This window comes from Lacerta agilis, chromosome 9 (genome assembly GCF_009819535.1).
Source record: "Lacerta agilis isolate rLacAgi1 chromosome 9, rLacAgi1.pri, whole genome shotgun sequence".
Lineage (NCBI taxonomy): Eukaryota > Metazoa > Chordata > Lepidosauria > Squamata > Lacertidae > Lacerta > Lacerta agilis.
Window position 1 is genome coordinate 2,066,699 of NC_046320.1, and position 17,851 is coordinate 2,084,549.

Consider the following 17,851-nt stretch of genomic DNA (forward strand, 5'->3'; position numbering starts at 1 on the left):
TTAGATTGAACACTGAAGGTACAAATGGTCTTTATCAATCAAGGTGAAAAATGGGGAGGGGGCATGGGCTTGACCAAGGAGGGCAGAGGGGCAGCTGCCCCCCCCCCCACGATCAAGTAAAAGAATAGAGGGCACATGGGAGGGGGGGCTCTAAAAAAGTTTTTGCCATGCTCATGTTTGCACACGGAATGGTGGTATTCAATTACTCAGAGTAGACCCACTGAAATTAATCAACATTACTAATTTAGGTCCACTATTTAAATTTCTAACTCTCATGCTCATAGTTGGTTAAACACTCTGTGATGATGGCAGGTGATAGATGCACAAAGTAGCAGGAAAAGTACCCCTGGCACGTACTTAGCAAGGTCCTACTGTGCAGGCTTCTTGCAAAAATTATGAAACATATCAAATGTAAAGAAGAAAGGGTAAAATCAAACCCTTCCAGAGCAAAACAAAATAAAAAAAATTCCTTCCAGTAGCACCTTAGAGACCAACTAAGTTTGTGCTTGGTATGAGCTTTCGTGTGCATGCACACTTCTTCAGATACATGCATGCACACAAAAGCTCATACCAAGAACAAACGTAGTTGGTCTCTAAGGTGCTACTGGAAGGAATTTTTTTATTTTGTTTTGATTATGGCAGACCAACACGGCTACCTACCTTCCAGAGCAGGTAGACTAATCTGATGTCTACTGCATTTGGATTTTCCTTTATTAAATAACCCCAACGGTTTCCCATATGTAAAGGAATAAAACCTATTCAGTGCAATAACATTTTGTCCCTTCAAAACAGTCCTTCAAGGCGTGGTGCCATATCCTATCCCATTGCAACTTCAAATAAAACCCCTCTTGAACTTGTCCGGAAGAGTTTGTACTTGGAAGATTGTCCAAGTGATGCCAACTTCAGGAGAGTCTTGTTAGTTGTAGAGAACTTCTTGCTCCTTGTCCAGAGATCATTTGCTGTGGCAGTTTGGGGTCTTGCTTCAAGCATGTGGATTTTCTCTTCTTTGTCTTCCTCAGATGCTGAGGTCCTCTGCAGGAATGAGCATGAGGGAAAGCTTAGCATTAACTACAGGGGCTTTAATGGGCCCTGACAAGTGGGTGAACCAAGGAACTGATGCATAGGGATTTCTTTCCAGCCACAGGCATGCCATTGACCCCACATCTAACATCACATATTATGTCAGATGTGGGGCAGGTGGGTGTGGTTTGGAGAATACAGCCTTGCAGTTAAAATGGAGAGTTCTAGCTTACCAAATCTGACCCACAGGATAGAGGGTCCCCACTTTTGTTGCAGAGGCTGGAGTGTTGATCTGGACTCATGTTCAAATCCCCACTTAGCTCCCTAGGCAATACTGGGCCAGTAGGTATCTCTCAGTCCAACTTTTACCTCATAGGATTTTTGTGAAAGTAAATTGCAGGGGGGAGAACATGTTTGTCACTTGGAGATACTTGGAAGAAGGACAGAATAGAAATGCACTAAATAAATAAAAACAGCCCATCGAATCTTTCCATTATCTTGGATGACCAACTGTAGAAGAGTTTTCCATTCTTCCCTTCCAGCCCCTTCTCTCTATGAACTGGACCCAAAGATTCTCATGCTTAAAGTAGACCCTTTGAAAGTGGAATTTAAATTAGTCTGGATCTAGTTTGTAGCAGGCCTGGGTTTAAACTACACAGGTCTTTCACAATGATAGCTAGTTGAGCTTTTATATCTGACTCCCTCTAGAAACGCCATTCCATATATACAAAGTTGAACAATGATAATAAGCAACGTAGGGTACCATGTTTTCAGGAGCAGGCTTCGCAGCTGGCGTGGCCAGGATTACTGATACACTGAAGCAACCGAACTGGCCTGTTATAAGACATAAGAAATACACTAGCAACTTCATTTGCATTTAGTGGCTGTTTTAGTTAAATACAATGCTGAAGAGCACAGGTGCCATTTAATAAAATAATTACTTAAATAATCTCAGATATCCCTATCTTTCTGTCGTCATAACATGAGGACTATTTCCATTGTTTCATATAAGAGAATAAACCAGGGGTCAATAAACTACGGCCCCCAGGCCACATCCGGCCCAGGGGGAGTCGTTTAACTAGACCCCGCCCACTCGGTCAGTCCCCACACGGAGCTAAACTGGCACAGTGCGGCGCTGGCTTGCCGTGCAGGAACTGACTTCCGTGACACAGCAAGCTCCTGCAGCCAATAGGAAGCCATGGACACCTCCTCCACCACCACCTCTGGCAGCAAGGAAACAACCCAAGGTTTCGGGGGCAGTTTACCGGCCCAAGACGTTGCAGCTTTGCTGACCCCTGGAATAAACTGAACCACAGTTTCAGAAAGCTTTTATTGCCCTATAAGGCTTGAAAGTTAACTATCTGCACAGGTTGGGCCAAACGCACTGCTCTGCTTTCCTTTGGGCCACATCAGCAAGGATGAGAGAGGGGTCGCTTTGGTGCCGCTACTGCAGCAGAAAACAGGTTTGGCTGCATAAGCACCAACAGCTAACATTCAGCTCTTAGAGGAATCAAAGCTTTTCTGAACTGAAATACCCTACTGAAACGTCTCCTTTAAGAAATTAAGCAGTTATGACACTATTCCCTCTCTATATTCTTATTTGCACAAAGGCCATACTGAATTGCTGAGTAAAATAATTCCAGCTGAGTACACACAAAGGACTTCTGTTCATCCAGGGGTGTTTTTTTTTATAAAACCAATGGCACATCAAACTGCTTTTGAAACTCCATTTGGTTCTAGCAACTGTTTCCCACGTGACACAGTGGGGTGCTGCCGTTTAAGGAAAACGAGCCTTTAAGGACCTAGTTAAATGGGGAGTACTTGAATTGCAAAAATAAAATGTTGTCCATACAAGCTAAGGCACTCCTTCAAATTCGTATTGAAAAGGAGATACTCATACTACTCACATTCTTTTTGAAACATTCAGCCATGTTTACAGATCATTGGGGGAGCTGTTTTGACCATTTAAGTCAGCCAGATTTAAGGTCAAACTAGCATGTGGAAGTGGCATCAGGCATAGACCTCTGCTTCATTCGGAGTCTTTCTTTCCATGGAGTCACCTTCTCCTGCAATTTTCTGCCTTCCTTGATCCCTTCCCTTCTGCAAAGGGTGAAAAAACCTTGACACCCCCCCCCAGGACAACTAGGGTAAAGGGCAGAAAGGCTCACCACTTCCATTTTTTTGCTCCCCACCCTCCACTGAATGGGGATGTGTGATTTATGCCCCCTCCATCACATCTAATTTTGCCTTCGCTGTTTTAAAACATGTTGATAACCCGGTATACAAAATTACCTGTAATTATCTTCACAAGAGACACTTATCTTTCGGCTTTCTAGGATAGCTTTCAGCTTTAAAATGGATTGGCCCGTGCATGTTTCCCTGGAAATAAAAGCAATCACATTTCCATTCAGAATGAAATTTGTATGTCTGTCGGCGCTGTAATGTTTACAAATTAACTGTCTACAGGAACTAGTAAAAGCATTTTAAGAGAAGGAAAGTACATCTGTCCTTGCTGCACAACCCAAAAAAGTTCTTTAGAGCTCCGGAGTCTTCATTTCCTCTGACATGTTCTTCCTCATACAAATAAAAATCACATGAATGGTAGGTGCAGACTAGCTGCCATGTCCCTGGGGGCTACATGTTGGGGAAATGTCTGCAACAAGGAAGCCTGCTCAACTTGCATAGACTCTCTCTGTGATCTGGATCCTACCTGTACAAGTTTCTAGTAGTCTTCCCCACGGCAGATATTCCACCAGTGTGTGGACAGCTAAGGAATGAGGCAAGCAGGAGACACCGGCAGTAGGTATAGCCAGATAGGATAGCCCAGCTCTCCTCCCTCATGCAGTTGTTAATAACAAGATACACTTCAACGGGGGAGGGGGCTAAGGGGATATAAAAATCGAAATCCCTCCCTCAGAATGACATAATATCCAGATTCCAGAATAACTATTTAAAAAGTGCTGAACCATTTTTAAAAGCATAGGAAAGCAGTGAGTTTGGGAATTGAAATGGGTATAGCAGGAGGACACATGCACTATCTGTCTCCTATTACTCCTGCATGTAATGTTCTTCTTCTCTGGTGATCACTTGTAGCTGAGTAAGGTCGTCTTCCATAAACACGGTCTTAACAATGAGTCCGTAAGTGACTGTGGAGGCCAGTCATGGATCCACACGACCATTGTCCTTCCCACTGAAGAATCACAGCCATCCCTACCTCACTTCAGAAAGCATATTTTCCAAGTTGAAAGAAGCACCTGAGATTACTTGTAAGGAACTTCTGCTGCTCTGAAGGGAGTAGAATAATTTAATATCCTGACATTCTTTCATAACTATTCCAACTATACACTGAAGGATAGTTGACAGTAAGCACTAACAGCTAATACAAACACACTGCTCTTTCCCCCGGCAAAAACCTACCACTGACAGCTGAATCGGAGCAAATGGCATTCCGGGGGAAACCCAAATTCCTATTTGCTCCGATTGAGTGGTAAAGACCAGGTTTTCTTGGGGAAAGCACCAGGGAAGAAAAAATGCGCTCAGAAACAGACCAGAAAAGCGCAGGGCAAACGCTAAGAGCTACACTTGCAAAACATTTCTAAGCATTGTGGGCACAGCTCTCCAAACCTCTCTACATAAAATATTAGTAGATAACATAATGGAATACTGAAACGGTACAATATTATCTTATGTGAAAAATCTCAAATTATTAAACTGAGACACTGTTGCTATCTCCTAATTTCTCTGTCAACTACAGTCATACCTCTAGTTACGATAGCTGCGGGTTGCGTTCATCACGGGATATGAACGCGGCAAACCCGGAAGTACTGGAACAGGTTACTTCCGGGTTCGGGAGTTCCTGCATGTGCAGATGCGGCGCTTCATGTTATGTTCTGCTCATGTTGCGAATGGGGCTCCGGAACGGATCCCGTTCGCAACCAGAGGTACTACTGTATTGCCCTCTAGCATTTTCTCTTTTCAGCTGTCTCCTTTCTTTCTCTTTCTTTCCTCAGTCTCATATTTTTCCTTCATTCCTCTTCTTTTTCATTCTCGGTAGTCATGCTCACCCTGTGAAACATCCTCTTGTCAGATGTCAAGGAAATAAACAACTATCTGACTTTTAGAAGACATGTGAAGGCAGTCGTGTTCAGGGAACTTTTTAATGTTTGATGTCGCCCAGAGTGGCTGGGAGAACCCACAGATGAGCAATATAATAAATAATGATGATGATGATGATGATGATGATGATCTAGGCCAGGCATAGGCAACCTTCGGCTCTCCAGATGTTTTGGCCTACAACTCCCATGATCCCTAGCTAACAGGACCAGTGGTCAGGGATGATGGGAATTGTAGTCTGAAACATCTGGAGAGCCGAAGGTTGCCTATGCCTGATCTAGGCCACTGAAATGCATAATTTTTACCTACCCTTAGTTAGAAACTCATCCACCTCCCTCAAGTGTAAAAGCAAAATCCATTTGTGTGATACAGAAGACCTCTACCGGCAACCAAATCCATTAACTTCTCCCGAGTATGTACAGCCCATGACAGACAGCCAAACATTAGAGATAGACAATAGTTCTTGAGAGACAAGAGAGGCGTTATTTCTCCTGATAGCCAACTTTTTCTTCTTTTGTGCATGTTCATCTCTTACTGAACAGGCTTTTGCGGTGCTTTTTTCCCTTAAAAAATGTTTAGGGGTGTTATCATTTTCCTACTCATATTGAAATACTGCCCCTCATTGAGACCAAATTTAGATTCACAAAATGTTTGGGGGTATGCATACCCCTGCGTCCCCCCAGAAAAAAGCACTGGGTTTTTGAAACACCAGACAAAACTGTGAACAGAGATGACCATTTTCCTCAGTTCATTGAACAGGTACTCTTTCTGTCTCTCCAGGTAACACTTCAAATTGTAGGTCTGGGAGTGAGGAAGCCTAAGGATGTCACACAACACCCATTTCACACTGGATTCTTCATGGAAATTCATGACATTAAACTGATAGAAGTTTTGGGTATCGAATTTGTCTCCAGCCAAAAGACAAAGGCTGTGCCAAAAATTATGAGAAAAGAAAATATGCATGGTTTTTTAAATGCACTTAATATGTGGGGTAGATTGCATATCAAAGTACTAGATAAATAATTAAAAATAGTGCTTAATTTAACAACAGCAGCAGCCAAAAAAAACCCCAAAACAACCTTTAAGACGACTGCCTAAACTGAGCTTTTTCTGAGAAAGCAGAACAGTACTGCTAACAAAGAAGGAATCATTCTTGGGAAAACAGCATGTCTGTTGGATAAGGATATGCCATGTTGTAGTAGTCTGTTTCTAACTGAACCCTAGATATAGAGAGTTATTATATTCTGCATTATCAAAACATACCTTTGTGGTCCATCAATGTTCTGCATAAGCCAAATTTGCATCTTGGAGACTTTATTCGGATTTAAGTTAACAACTTCAACACTGCCAAAAATGCTGAAAGAGCAGGAGCATAAGAGAAGAGCTCAGATGTTTACCAGCCTCAACAAAACATATTGGGTAAAAATCTTTATACCGGTAGATGTTATAATCGCATCCTTGCCATTACCTAGTAATTTCAGAAGATAAATATGTATGTATGTGTATTTATTATTTTGATTAATTACCCATCCTTCACTCTGAGGTGTTAGGGTGGATCACAACAATTTAAAATACAATATTAAAGGTAAAGATAAAGGGACCCCTGACCATTAGGTCCAGTCGTGTACGACTCTGGGATTGTGGCGCTCATCTTGCATTACTGGCCGAGGGAGCCGGCGTACAGCTTCCAGGTCATGTGGCCAGCATGACGGAGCCACTTCTGGCGAACCAGAGCAGCACACAGAAATGCCATTTACCTTCCCACCAGAGTGGTACTTATTTATCTACTTGCACTTTGACGTGCTTTCAAACTGCTAGGTGGGCAGGAGCTGGGACCGAGCAACAGGAGCTCACCCCGTCGCAGGAATTCGAACTGCCGACCTTCTGATCAGCAAGCCCAGTTTAAAATTAAGTACAATCACAAGCATATGCGAGTCCTTAAAATACATGTCTAAATTGTCAAAGGCCAGGATAAGGCCAATGAGCTATGTTAAATTGACTCTTATTGACAGCAATAAAGCTAGTTTGTTTATTATGAGTCTTTATTTACCTCTTCATCAATCAAGAGTAAGAACAACCTACCTGGAAGCAGTATGGCTGCCTTCTTAATCCACAAGAATACCACATCTATCAATTCACTTTGGGAACATCAGGAAGATATATACAGGCCTTGAGTGGCATATCCACAATGACCTGGGCATGCATAGGCAGGCATTATAGTCAAGTGGGGAAAATACCTGTTGTTTCTGAATGCTCCAGCTTCTATGGAACCATTAAGCATCACTTGAATTATACCACAGGCTGCTTCTGCAAACTAAAATATATTTGAAAACATAGTTTAATGTAACAAGAGTACCTGCTATCCACTTACAGTTTTTACCTTTCAACAGTCACCAATTTTATGAGTTTGCCTAAGTGAAGAAAAGATTGCCCAGTCCTGCAAGTGGTGTTAATTTCAAAATGCCCGACCATATTGGGGGAGCCAATAAGAGTGTCTTCTAAATTTTGTTGGACTACAACTCCCATCTTTCCTGACCATTTGCTGTGCTGGCAGAGGCTGACGAGAGAATTGTGATCCACAGCATCTTGGCGGCACCATCTTGGCTATCCCTGGGTTAAGGGATAATATATATTTCGGGATCGCTAACCTGGGTTGCATAGAACATACCATCTTGGATGACATTTTCCAGTACATTGAACCAGGGTTATTCTCACACTCAGTCCATTGGGGGCAAGATTCGTAGTTGACTCCTATAATAAATACAGTTTGAGCATAAATACAAGACTGATATATTGTGCCCTATGAGAGGGGAGGGGAGAAGAACTAAGTTTTAATGCAATGCCTCTGCTACAACTGGAAAGTAAGAATTCTAGGGTCTCAAGCAGAAAATAAACATTCATAAATGTACAAGTACCGTATATAAACCACGTGCCTGAAATAGTACAGGAGAGCAATCCTGAAACTGTTTTTTCTCTCCCAATTTCAAATGTCTAAGGGCTTGCGCACCATTGTTCTGGGTTCCTCCTCCCTCCTACGTGTGCTGAGTGAGGGCCCTGTTGCAACATTTTAATAAAGATCAGGCTTACTAGTTGCTTTGCTTCTCAATATTCTCTGGTTGGCCTCTGCTATTTTCTCCTACTGATAGGAAACCCACTTAAGGACTCTATACGGGCTCTTGGATACACCATAAGGGAAAAGGAGCAGGTTTTTCTTGTAACAGTGCAATGCCTCTGCTACAACTGGAAAGTAGGGGTATGGGTGAATTTGGTGTCTACACACCATATAGAGCATCTATTGTACATTATTTCCATTGCTTTGATTTCTTTTATTCTGGAGTTGCATCTTTCAATCACTGGATAACGACAATACATTATTATATCCTTTCTACTTCAAACCTTCTTAAAGGATACAATTCCTACCCTCCCCCATACCAGAAGGAGGGACAACCCTAAATCTCTTTTTTTCCTGTAGAGAATAGGACATTCTTCTTACCTGGGCTGGAGGGGTCTCCACACCATGAGAGCCCATCTGCCATGTAGCCTAGTAAAGTGTCTTCCAACGTGAGGAAATCATGATGAGTTTTTGTGTAACGGTGTGCAAGGTCTTTTGTCTTGCTCCAAAACAGCGACTGTAAGTAAAGTGTCAATACTGAATTCATAGCTCTTACACATTTCCTGAACTATAACAGTAATATAACCCCTCCTCTTTCCATTTCTCTCCACAGTTTTCAGCTTTGGGCTCAAAGCTTTTGGGTGGGTTTTTTTGTTTTTTGTTTGTTTTTGGTCTTACGGAGCAAGAGACCCGGAAGTAGTGGCAGAAAATATTTGGGCATCTGTACAGATAAGAACAAAAAGTCTTGGCAGTAAGAATGGGTAGGTTCTGTTGTTTTGTTTTTGGTGCAATGTTTGCTCCATGAACTCTTGTGACCTCCCCCCCCCCGCTCATTATACAGTTATGCTTACATGTAGAGGGGGGGTATCTTAATTTCTGCCAATTCCCCCTTCCAGTTTCAGACTCTTCTAGGTCTAATAAGTGGCTATTCCTTAGTGAAATCCATTCTTTCAACATATACATAATTGTAAGTCAGGGAGAGCAAAACCGCCTCGCTCTTTGGTATCAATCACAATTTTATGTTTTATCCTGGATTTTCTCCCCTGCCATATAAACTCGGAAAGATCTTTGTCATTCCTTGAAGTTTCAAATGTCATTAACTATAGGTACTGTCTGGAATAGGATTAGTATTTTGGGGATTATGTTCATTTTTATAGCTGAAATTTTGTCCAGCAAAGACAATTGCACTCTACTCCAGATTTTCAGGTCTTTTTTTATTTCTTTCCAAACCTTTACATAGTTACCATTAAGGATGTTTTAATTATTCGCCATTAACCATATTCCCAGGTATTTCACTTTCTTTTACTCTTTATATAGTTTTTTCTAAGTCTTTTATAAGTTGACAATCCATATTTCTGACTAACATTACTATTTTTTGTTTGTTCATGTAAGGTTCTCAGTTGTTGCTCATGAGTAACCAAGCGGACTCCATCGCTTCTTTTCTCAGTTCTTTATTGTGCAGATATTTACAGTGCAGAGCATAAAAGTTCACGTCCATCCCTGCGCCTGCCCCCTCTGCACAAGTGGGGAGACGGAGGAGGTGCGTCTCCCCCTGTACCTGCTCATTGCAATGGCTCTCCTACTAACATTGCTGTTTTTTGTTTATTCAGTTTAAAGCCTGATAGATTGCCAAACTCCCATATATCTTCCAGCACCACTGGTACACTTTCTAGTGGGTTTTCTAAGGTCAAGACAATATCATCTGCATATGCTTTTAACTTATAATTTTGCTGATCCACTCTTATACCTTTTCTTTTGTCATTCTTTCTTATATTTTGTGCCAATACTTCTAAAATCTAAATAAACAATGATGAGGACAACGGGCAGCCTTGTCTGGTTCCTTTCATAACTGTACACCCATCAGATATAGTTTTATTTACAATAAAAGTTGCTCATTGTTCGGTATATATTGCTTCTATAGCCTTTAAAAATGTTTTCCCCAAACTCATTTTCTTCAGGACTCTTTTCATAAATATCCAAGACACATTGTCGAACGTCTTCTCCGTGTCCAGAAATATCAATGCTGCTTGTTTTTCGTTATGCCCTTCTAGGTATTCTATTATCTTTTAACAGTCTGCTAGGGAGAAAGCCTGCTTGGTCATCACGTATTAAGTCACTCAGAATTTTTTGAGTCTATTTGCTAATATTATTGCAGATAACATATAATTGCAGTTTAATAGCTATATCGGGCAGAAGTTTTTGGGATTTGTCATGTTTTTATCTTGTTTGGGTATCAAAGTGATATAAGCCTCCTTCCAAGTTTCTGGTGCTTCTCCTGTTTCTAACACTTTGTTCATAATATATTTTAGGTGTAGGCCTAACTCATCCTGAAACTTTTTGTAGTACTCCACCAGGAGCCCATATGGTCCCGGGGCTTTCCCAGATTTTCCCAGGCTTATCACCTGATGTACTTCCATAATGGAGATTGGCATATTTAATAGCTCTGCACTTTCGCTCAAAATATTACCCAATTTACTTAGCTATATATAATTCTCTATAAGTTTAAAGTCTTCTTTCTCTCTTGTGTAAAACCTCACAAATTCCTGTCTGATTTCTTTTGGTTTGCTTATGTGTACTCATCAGTTCATTAATTAATCTTTGTCTACTCTCTTTTTAAAGTTGCCATACCAGTAACTTTCCTGGTTTATTTGCAAATTCAAAATTCCTTTGTTTTACAAACTTAATTTTCCTTTCTATTTATTGGTTTACAAGCATTGAATATTGTATCTGTAATAAATTAATCTCTTGAAATTTCTCTTTATTTCCTGTGTCTGTAACCAATTCTTTATCTTTCTTTATTAATTTGTCAGATATTTCCAATTTCTTACATTCCCTTACTTTCCTATGGTATGCACTTTTCTGAATAAAATAACCTCTTAAAACTGCCTTACTTGCATCCCAAACAATTTTAAGTCGACATCTTGATTACAATTTAATTCAAAATATTCTTCAATAATTTTCTTGGGAAATCAACAAGCAAATCAACAAGCACAAAATAACTACCTTGTTACATGGAATGGATTGTCTGGCCAGGTCCATCAGAGGCTGGAAATCTTCCTCTGTCGCCCTGCATGGGTGCTTGTACATAAAGGCGTTTTGAAATAGCTCCCAAATTTTGAGGCAGTCTTTGTCTCTGCAGAAAAAACAAACAAACAAAACCGCAGGGGTCTCTGAGAATGGCTGTTGTTCAGCCTGACACTAATAAATGTGAATTATACAAAATAGTATTTGGACCACTCCTAATTCCTAAGCATAATGGAAGTCTGACAACCTGCCTTTCCCTCTCCTGAACAGCCCAAGAAATGTACTTCTGTTTAAGAGGACTAAAAGCAGTAGTCGTAGTAAACTATGAGCCTAACAGTAGGGTAACCAACATGCTTGAGTCTCATTAATTTCTCTTTCAACTGTGGAGGTGGAAGTTACATTGAAATCAATGCTGCTTTATCTGGAGGCTGATATTCAGAGCAACAGTGAGAAACATACACCATACCAACAGAGACAAAATAGGGCACATTTGCTTGCTGTGGGGCAACAGTTCAAGCAGAGACATGCCATCATTGGGCAAAGGTGGGCAGCAACGGACGCTCCTTGGGGTCAATGAGAAACACTCTTGCCCACAAAATACTAGACCTGTCTTCTGTGAAAACATACTGGGGAGTGTACCCTGCAGACTACATAATGAAGGAGCACTTCCTTGTGGTCTGAGAACCTCTGCTGTAGAGAATCCCACACCACCTGTATAATATTTGATGGGGGTCTCTAACCAGGCACTAGTTCAGTTACAGGCTTACCTGTTTTCACCCAAGGGTCATATTCACCCTTGATGAACCCTCCATACCAGTGATGGGTTTGGCTAAGAGCAGGCTTTGCCACCTTGTACACAACACACAGGGATGCAGGTGGCGCTGTGGTCTAAACCACTGAGCCTAGGGCTTGCCGATCAGAAGGTCAGCGGTTCGAATCCTCGCGACGGGGTGAGCTCCCATTGCTGGGTCCCAGCACCTGCCCACCTAGCAGTTCGAAAGCACGTCAAAGTGCAAGTTGTTAAATAGGTACCGCTCCGGTGGGAAGGTAAACAGCGTTTCCGTGTGCTGCTCTGGTTCACCAGAAGCGGCTTAGTCATGCTGGCCACATGACCCGGAAGCTGTACACTGGCTCCCTTGGCCAATAAAATGAGATCGCCACAACAGGACCTAATGGTGAGGGGTCCCTTCACCTTTTTTACACAACACACAGGCCCTCCCAGAACCTGCAGATCCAATTCTGCACTAATCAGCCAAAAAGGACACGATCATCTCCTCCACCCTGACTCCAGGGCATAATGTATCTTGGTAAGAGATAAATAGTTAATCTGATAGCAAGGGAGAGGACAATTTGCATCTTTATCAGGGTACTGGGCTGGGTGGAGAAGTTTAAACTTTACTACTGCCATTGAGAACCATTGAGGTTAATGATGATACTATATAAATAGATGCAGTCTGACAGGGCAGAATCTTTCTGGGGGAGACATGAATTGTTGTTTTTTGCATAGTTGGGTAACTGCAACAGGAAAAGGGAACTATTTGTTTTTTCTGTGTAGTTAGGTGAGTAAGAAATGTAAAAACTCCCAAAACATTTTGCAGCTTGAGCTCCTTGTATTCCTACGAAAGTGTAAATCAGTGTGAAATGCTGCCACCATGTGGAGGAGAGAGGAAGGGAGAGATACACTGAAAGCAACATTCGTAGCAGCTTAGCTAAAACTAGCACTGTGTTCTCTCGCCCCACCCCAAGGTATTCTCCATCAATTAATAAGAAGAGAAATTGCATTTGATCATTATCAAAGGTAAAAGAACATTTTGGTGAAATTCTCATGGGGGGGGGGGGTTGTTGTCAATCCCTTACTTTTGAGGTGGCCAAGGGGCATTTGTGGATGTCTTTGCACTAATTTTACAAAATAATTTTTCCCACCTTTCCACATTTCAGTTGAACCTTCAGGAAAGATACTGTTGTAAGCCAATTAAACTATAATAAGGAGAAAATAGGGCCCGTTTCCCAAGGGGGAGTTCCGGAATTTTTACCCTGGGGAAGACCCCGTAATTTGCGGAGCCTCCCACTTACGCTGAAATGACAGAGACGAACCGTAGCTGAAAAAAGCAAAGCGTAGCCTTCCCATTTATTCCAAGATCTGTTGCAACAGAGGTTCCCCAGACAAACAGAGAACCCTGACTTATGGTACAAGGAGACTTATATACATTTCTGTTTCCATACAAGTCAATGACACGAAAAGAGCGGGAAAAAGGGATTTTACATAAGGTAAGTACATTTTACTGTGTGATTGGATTTGACAATGGTGGTTGAGTGCTTTTTCCTGTCCATCCTTTGACTAGATCGGGGGGTCAGCAACCTGCGGCTCCGGAGCCGCATGCGGCTCTCTGACAGGTCTCCCGCGGCTCCGGCATGCCCCCTTTCAATGCCCTTTCAATAATAATTAAATGGTTATCGGCAAAAAAAAGGGCCAAAAAAACCAGGAATAATCCGTATCAACGTTGAACAGCTGGGCAGTCTTTCTCAGCCCTCTCGGGGTTCCCGAGGACAGACCCAAGATTGATGTCCACCTTGACCACTCCCAGAGAGAGGAAGCGACTTCTTCACACCAATAAGCGTGTGGGGAGGGCTGAGCTTTTACCACCTCGGCGTGCCGATTGGCAGGACAGATCGCCCGCCTTGGCGCATAGGCTCGGAGCCGGGGCCTTACCGCCGAGGTAGCCACTAAGGATGAAGGTGGGAGGCGGGCATGGGAGAGCGATGCTTCGTCCGGCCAATGAGCCGCCGGGATGCCTGTTCCTGTTTGAGGGGAACATGCCAATGAGGGTGGCGTTAGGGCGGGGAGAAGAAGGAGCTGGGCTTTGCGAGTTATCAAGAGAGAGAGAGAGAGAAAAGAGTCGGGATAATAAAGGCGGCGGGAGGTGGTGGCGGCGATTGTAGCGGCCCCTGTTCTGAGCGGCCCCTGTCAGGCGGAATCCTTTTCAAAGCGACCGCGCGGAGGGCGGAGCAGGCGGGCCAGGCGTCGCTGTGACGGGAGGGTGGTGATGGTTGCCGACAGGATGAAGTAGACCTGCTTTGGGGCGGCGGCAGCGAAAATGTCCGGGCTGCTTCTGAAACCTCCGCCAACCGGTGCTTCGCCAGCGCTCGCTGCGGGCGGTGTACATGCTCAAGACGGCCCCAAGGGCGGCTCGGGGGCCCGGAGGCCGGCGCGCTGCAGTGCCTGGTGTGATTTCCCCCCCCAAAAAAACCTGTTTTTTGCTTTTTGGCTTTTTGCCTTGCTCTCCCACCCCCCTCTCTTTTTCTTCCTCCCCTCCTTTTTTAATCCAAGGGGAGAAATCCCATTTTTAAAACAAACAAACAAACGAAAAACAGACAAACACCCCCCACAGCTGCTGCAGCCACTCTATTTGAATTTTTATTATTACCCTTTTCTCCCTCTATCCCCCCTTTTTCTTTTCTCTTCCCCTTTTGTTTTTGTTTTCAAAAAAAGGAAAAAGAAGAAAAAGATTTTCCCCCTTTATTTTTATTTTTTAAACTACTACATATTTTAATAGATATTCTCCCCACCCCACCCCCAATTTATATTTTTCCACCCCACTTTCCATTCCCACCCCCCCCCTTTTTCTTTCTTTATTAGTTCGCTTGCCAACCTATCTTAGAGGGGGAAGCCCTCTCTCCCACCCACCACAACCCCCAAAAAACAACTTTGAGCTGAACCCCAAAAAACGGGGGTAGATCACTGCTGAAAGTAGATCACAGTTTCTTGGGAGTTGGCCACCCCTGGTATAACTACTGTAATAAAGCACTGCTATAATTATATATAATTTCCCTAAAATTTTGGTTTCATTCGCCTTTCTGTGCTGAAATGTCACAACCTGAACGACCATGGCTTGCCCCCCCCCTAGTTTTGATCCTGGGTATGCCCCTGAGTCAATGCAAAAAAGTAATAACTTATTCTTGTTGTTTTTACTAATTATACTTTGCATTGGCTCCTATACGTTATTTATTATTATTGCATTAAGGTAAGAAACAATATATGCAGTGTTATATTTGTTTTAAATGTCGCAATGGTTTTGCGGCTCCCAGTTGTTGTTTTCCCCTTTGGAAACGGGTCCAAGTGGCTCTTTGTGTCTTAAAGGTTGCAGACCCCTGGACTAGATAACAGTCCTGTATATCTCTGTATGCAGGGTGGAGCCGGCGATTGGAATTTCCTGAATTGCAAATGTCCATGCTTTTGTTATGAATAAAGGTGGTTGTCCTTGTTTATAGTTGACGTCTCGATGTTTATTTCTTGCTGCTTTGGTAGTAGACCCAACAGGTGGCGCGGGTCTGGCTGATGGGTTTAGATTATGCAAATGGTCAAGAGGCTGGGTGGAGAGGCTAATCCAGCTGCAGGCGATAGGCATGGGTGGGGTGCGGAGATGTGATCAGATAATGAGCGGTCAGATTTGCATCTGAACATCAGGATTGTCGCTGTCCGTTCCCCCCCCCACCCAACCTGCCCTTCTGCTTCCGGAAAGAAATGGATCAACATGGCTCTCTCTCCCTCCAGGTGGCCTTGCCTGGGTTCCGTGGGTCCCCTCTCTGTTCATTGGGGTGATAGTGGGGTGCAGATGGGGTACAGGTGGGGTGCACTCCTATTACAATACCCTGAGGTATTCTCTCCTGTGAAGCTTTTCCAGATAAGGAAATGCAAGCAGCCAGAGAGAGACTGCAGTGCAGAAGAAATATTTGCTGGGAAACACAAACACACCCCATCCTCAGCCACCTGACAATGAAAAGGTAAAAGCAAAACTACACACCCACTGAAATATACTAAAGTGCTCTGAGATAGGAGGAGGAAAATGGAAGCCTCTTTTGCAGGGCAAGAGTTTGATGCAGTACTAGTCAAAACTGAACCTCTGGGTGTTGTTTTAAACAAAATCTGGCCCTTTTCCCTTATGGGGTACAGAAGAGCCCTTGTAGAGTCCTCCATCGGCAGGAGACTATAACAGAGGCCAACCAAAGAAGATTGAGAAGCAAAGTCTTTATTGAACTTTTGCAACAGGGTCCTTCCTCTCACACAGGAGAACAAAGAAGGAACACAGAACAAAGTCATGGCCGCCCTTATATAGACACTTGAAATTTCCCCTGCTGGAGTTCAAGACCACCCCCATGCATATGTCACAGAAGAGGGGTGTATCCCAGAACCACCTTCCCCAATACATCATACCTAAATCACAAAAAGTGGTCTCCAACAAATTTCAACAGAAATCTGAGAAATTTGTTTTTCTCCTGCCTGCCAATTTATATGACAATGTCTTATCTGATCACCTTTCCTGGGTAGCCAGGCCATTCCTTTGAGATGGTGATTACTTAATTTCTGAAACAATGGGAAGGTTCCCTCACCCCCTTCCTCCTTGCAGAGAAACATTTGGTAAACATTTGGTCAGTTTTGAGAGTCAAAATGGTGTCAGGACTGTCTGCCTCAGACATGTGGCCTTGTTTGCTTGGCACACTTATGAATATATATATATATATATATATATATATATATATATATATATATATATATAACCTTGATATCCTTACAACAGTGTAACATAGCCAGGGACAGACCTACTGTGAAACTAATAAAGCTTAAGCGTCAGGGCCCCTAATCCCAAAGAGGCTCCAAAAGTGATTTTAGTCCACATTGCTTTTTTAAAAAAATGGGTATTTGTTCAGTCGTTCCCGACTCAAGCCAAACTCAAATTGAAATACATACAAAACGAAAACAATCAACAATCCCAAAATTTGAGGTTCAGTAGCACAGATGTTGAAAGGTGTGGTTATCTTCATTGAACAGCCCCACTGAAAACGGTAAAGGTGGTTACCCAGACCTCGTTGCTGGTTGCAAAGGGGGCCCCATAACCAGTTCAAGCTTCAGGGCCCCCAAAATGTAGGTCCACCACTGAACATAGCTAACTGGTGGTGTACCAATTGTGCAGGTCTACTGAATCCAGTCATCATCCAAGGTCAGGATGAGCGAGGAGAGCCTATTATGTATTCTCACAACTGGCTGTGTGAGGCTGTGGAACTCCCTGCTCCATGAGATCCGTCTGACTTTCCCCCTGAAGGAGAGCCAATGCTGATTAAAGACCTTCCTGATTCAGCACGAGTAGTCTTATTGCTTGTTAATGCTTGAATTTCTATGCCAGGATCCTTTTCGTATTATTTTATCTGCTGTCCCTACTTTGCATTTTATGTAGCCAGTGGTCAAAGTGTCGAACTTGGTTCAAATTCCAACTCAGCCAGGAAGTTAACTGGATGACTTTTCTCCAGTCACTATGGCTGTGTGCACGTTTCCATTTACTCTGCATCCAGCACTCCCAAGCTCCCCCTCTGTCCTGTAGTTTCTTGAGAAATGCTGAGTTTGGATGCATCCCCCCACAAACCAGTCTTGATTCCATTTGAAAATGTAGACTATATGAAGACGCCCATGTCCGCTGTCTGACCTCTGGTGTGGGCAGATAATTGCCAACTTGGAAACCAATCTAACCACACCAATGTGTACGACGACATGCAAATACGAAATGAAATGCAGTGGAGGGCGGGGGGGGG

The 17,851-nt window shown here is 43.0% G+C and overlaps 1 protein-coding gene across 2 annotated transcripts in view; it reads right to left on the reverse strand.

Moving 5' to 3' along the window:
- Positions 1–609: 609 nt before the first annotated feature.
- CD38 (CD38 molecule) overlaps positions 610–17,851 on the reverse strand; it is a 30,547-nt gene continuing 13,305 nt past the window's right edge. Inside the window, exons 2-9 of one of the 2 annotated variants that reach the window (XM_033160691.1) lie at positions 11,249–11,378; positions 8,627–8,762; positions 7,802–7,884; positions 7,371–7,447; positions 6,397–6,489; positions 3,313–3,399; positions 1,784–1,854; positions 950–1,032 (exon numbers count right to left, since the gene is read on the reverse strand). In XM_033160691.1, coding sequence (XP_033016582.1) covers positions 1,791–1,854; positions 3,313–3,399; positions 6,397–6,489; positions 7,371–7,447; positions 7,802–7,884; positions 8,627–8,762; positions 11,249–11,378 — 670 coding nt within the window. In that variant the 3' untranslated portion in view covers positions 950–1,032; positions 1,784–1,790. Of the gene's footprint in view, positions 1,033–1,783; positions 1,855–3,312; positions 3,400–6,396; positions 6,490–7,370; positions 7,448–7,801; positions 7,885–8,626; positions 8,763–11,248; positions 11,379–17,851 lie in introns of both variants that reach the window. The other variant, XM_033160692.1, reaches the window with a different exon arrangement.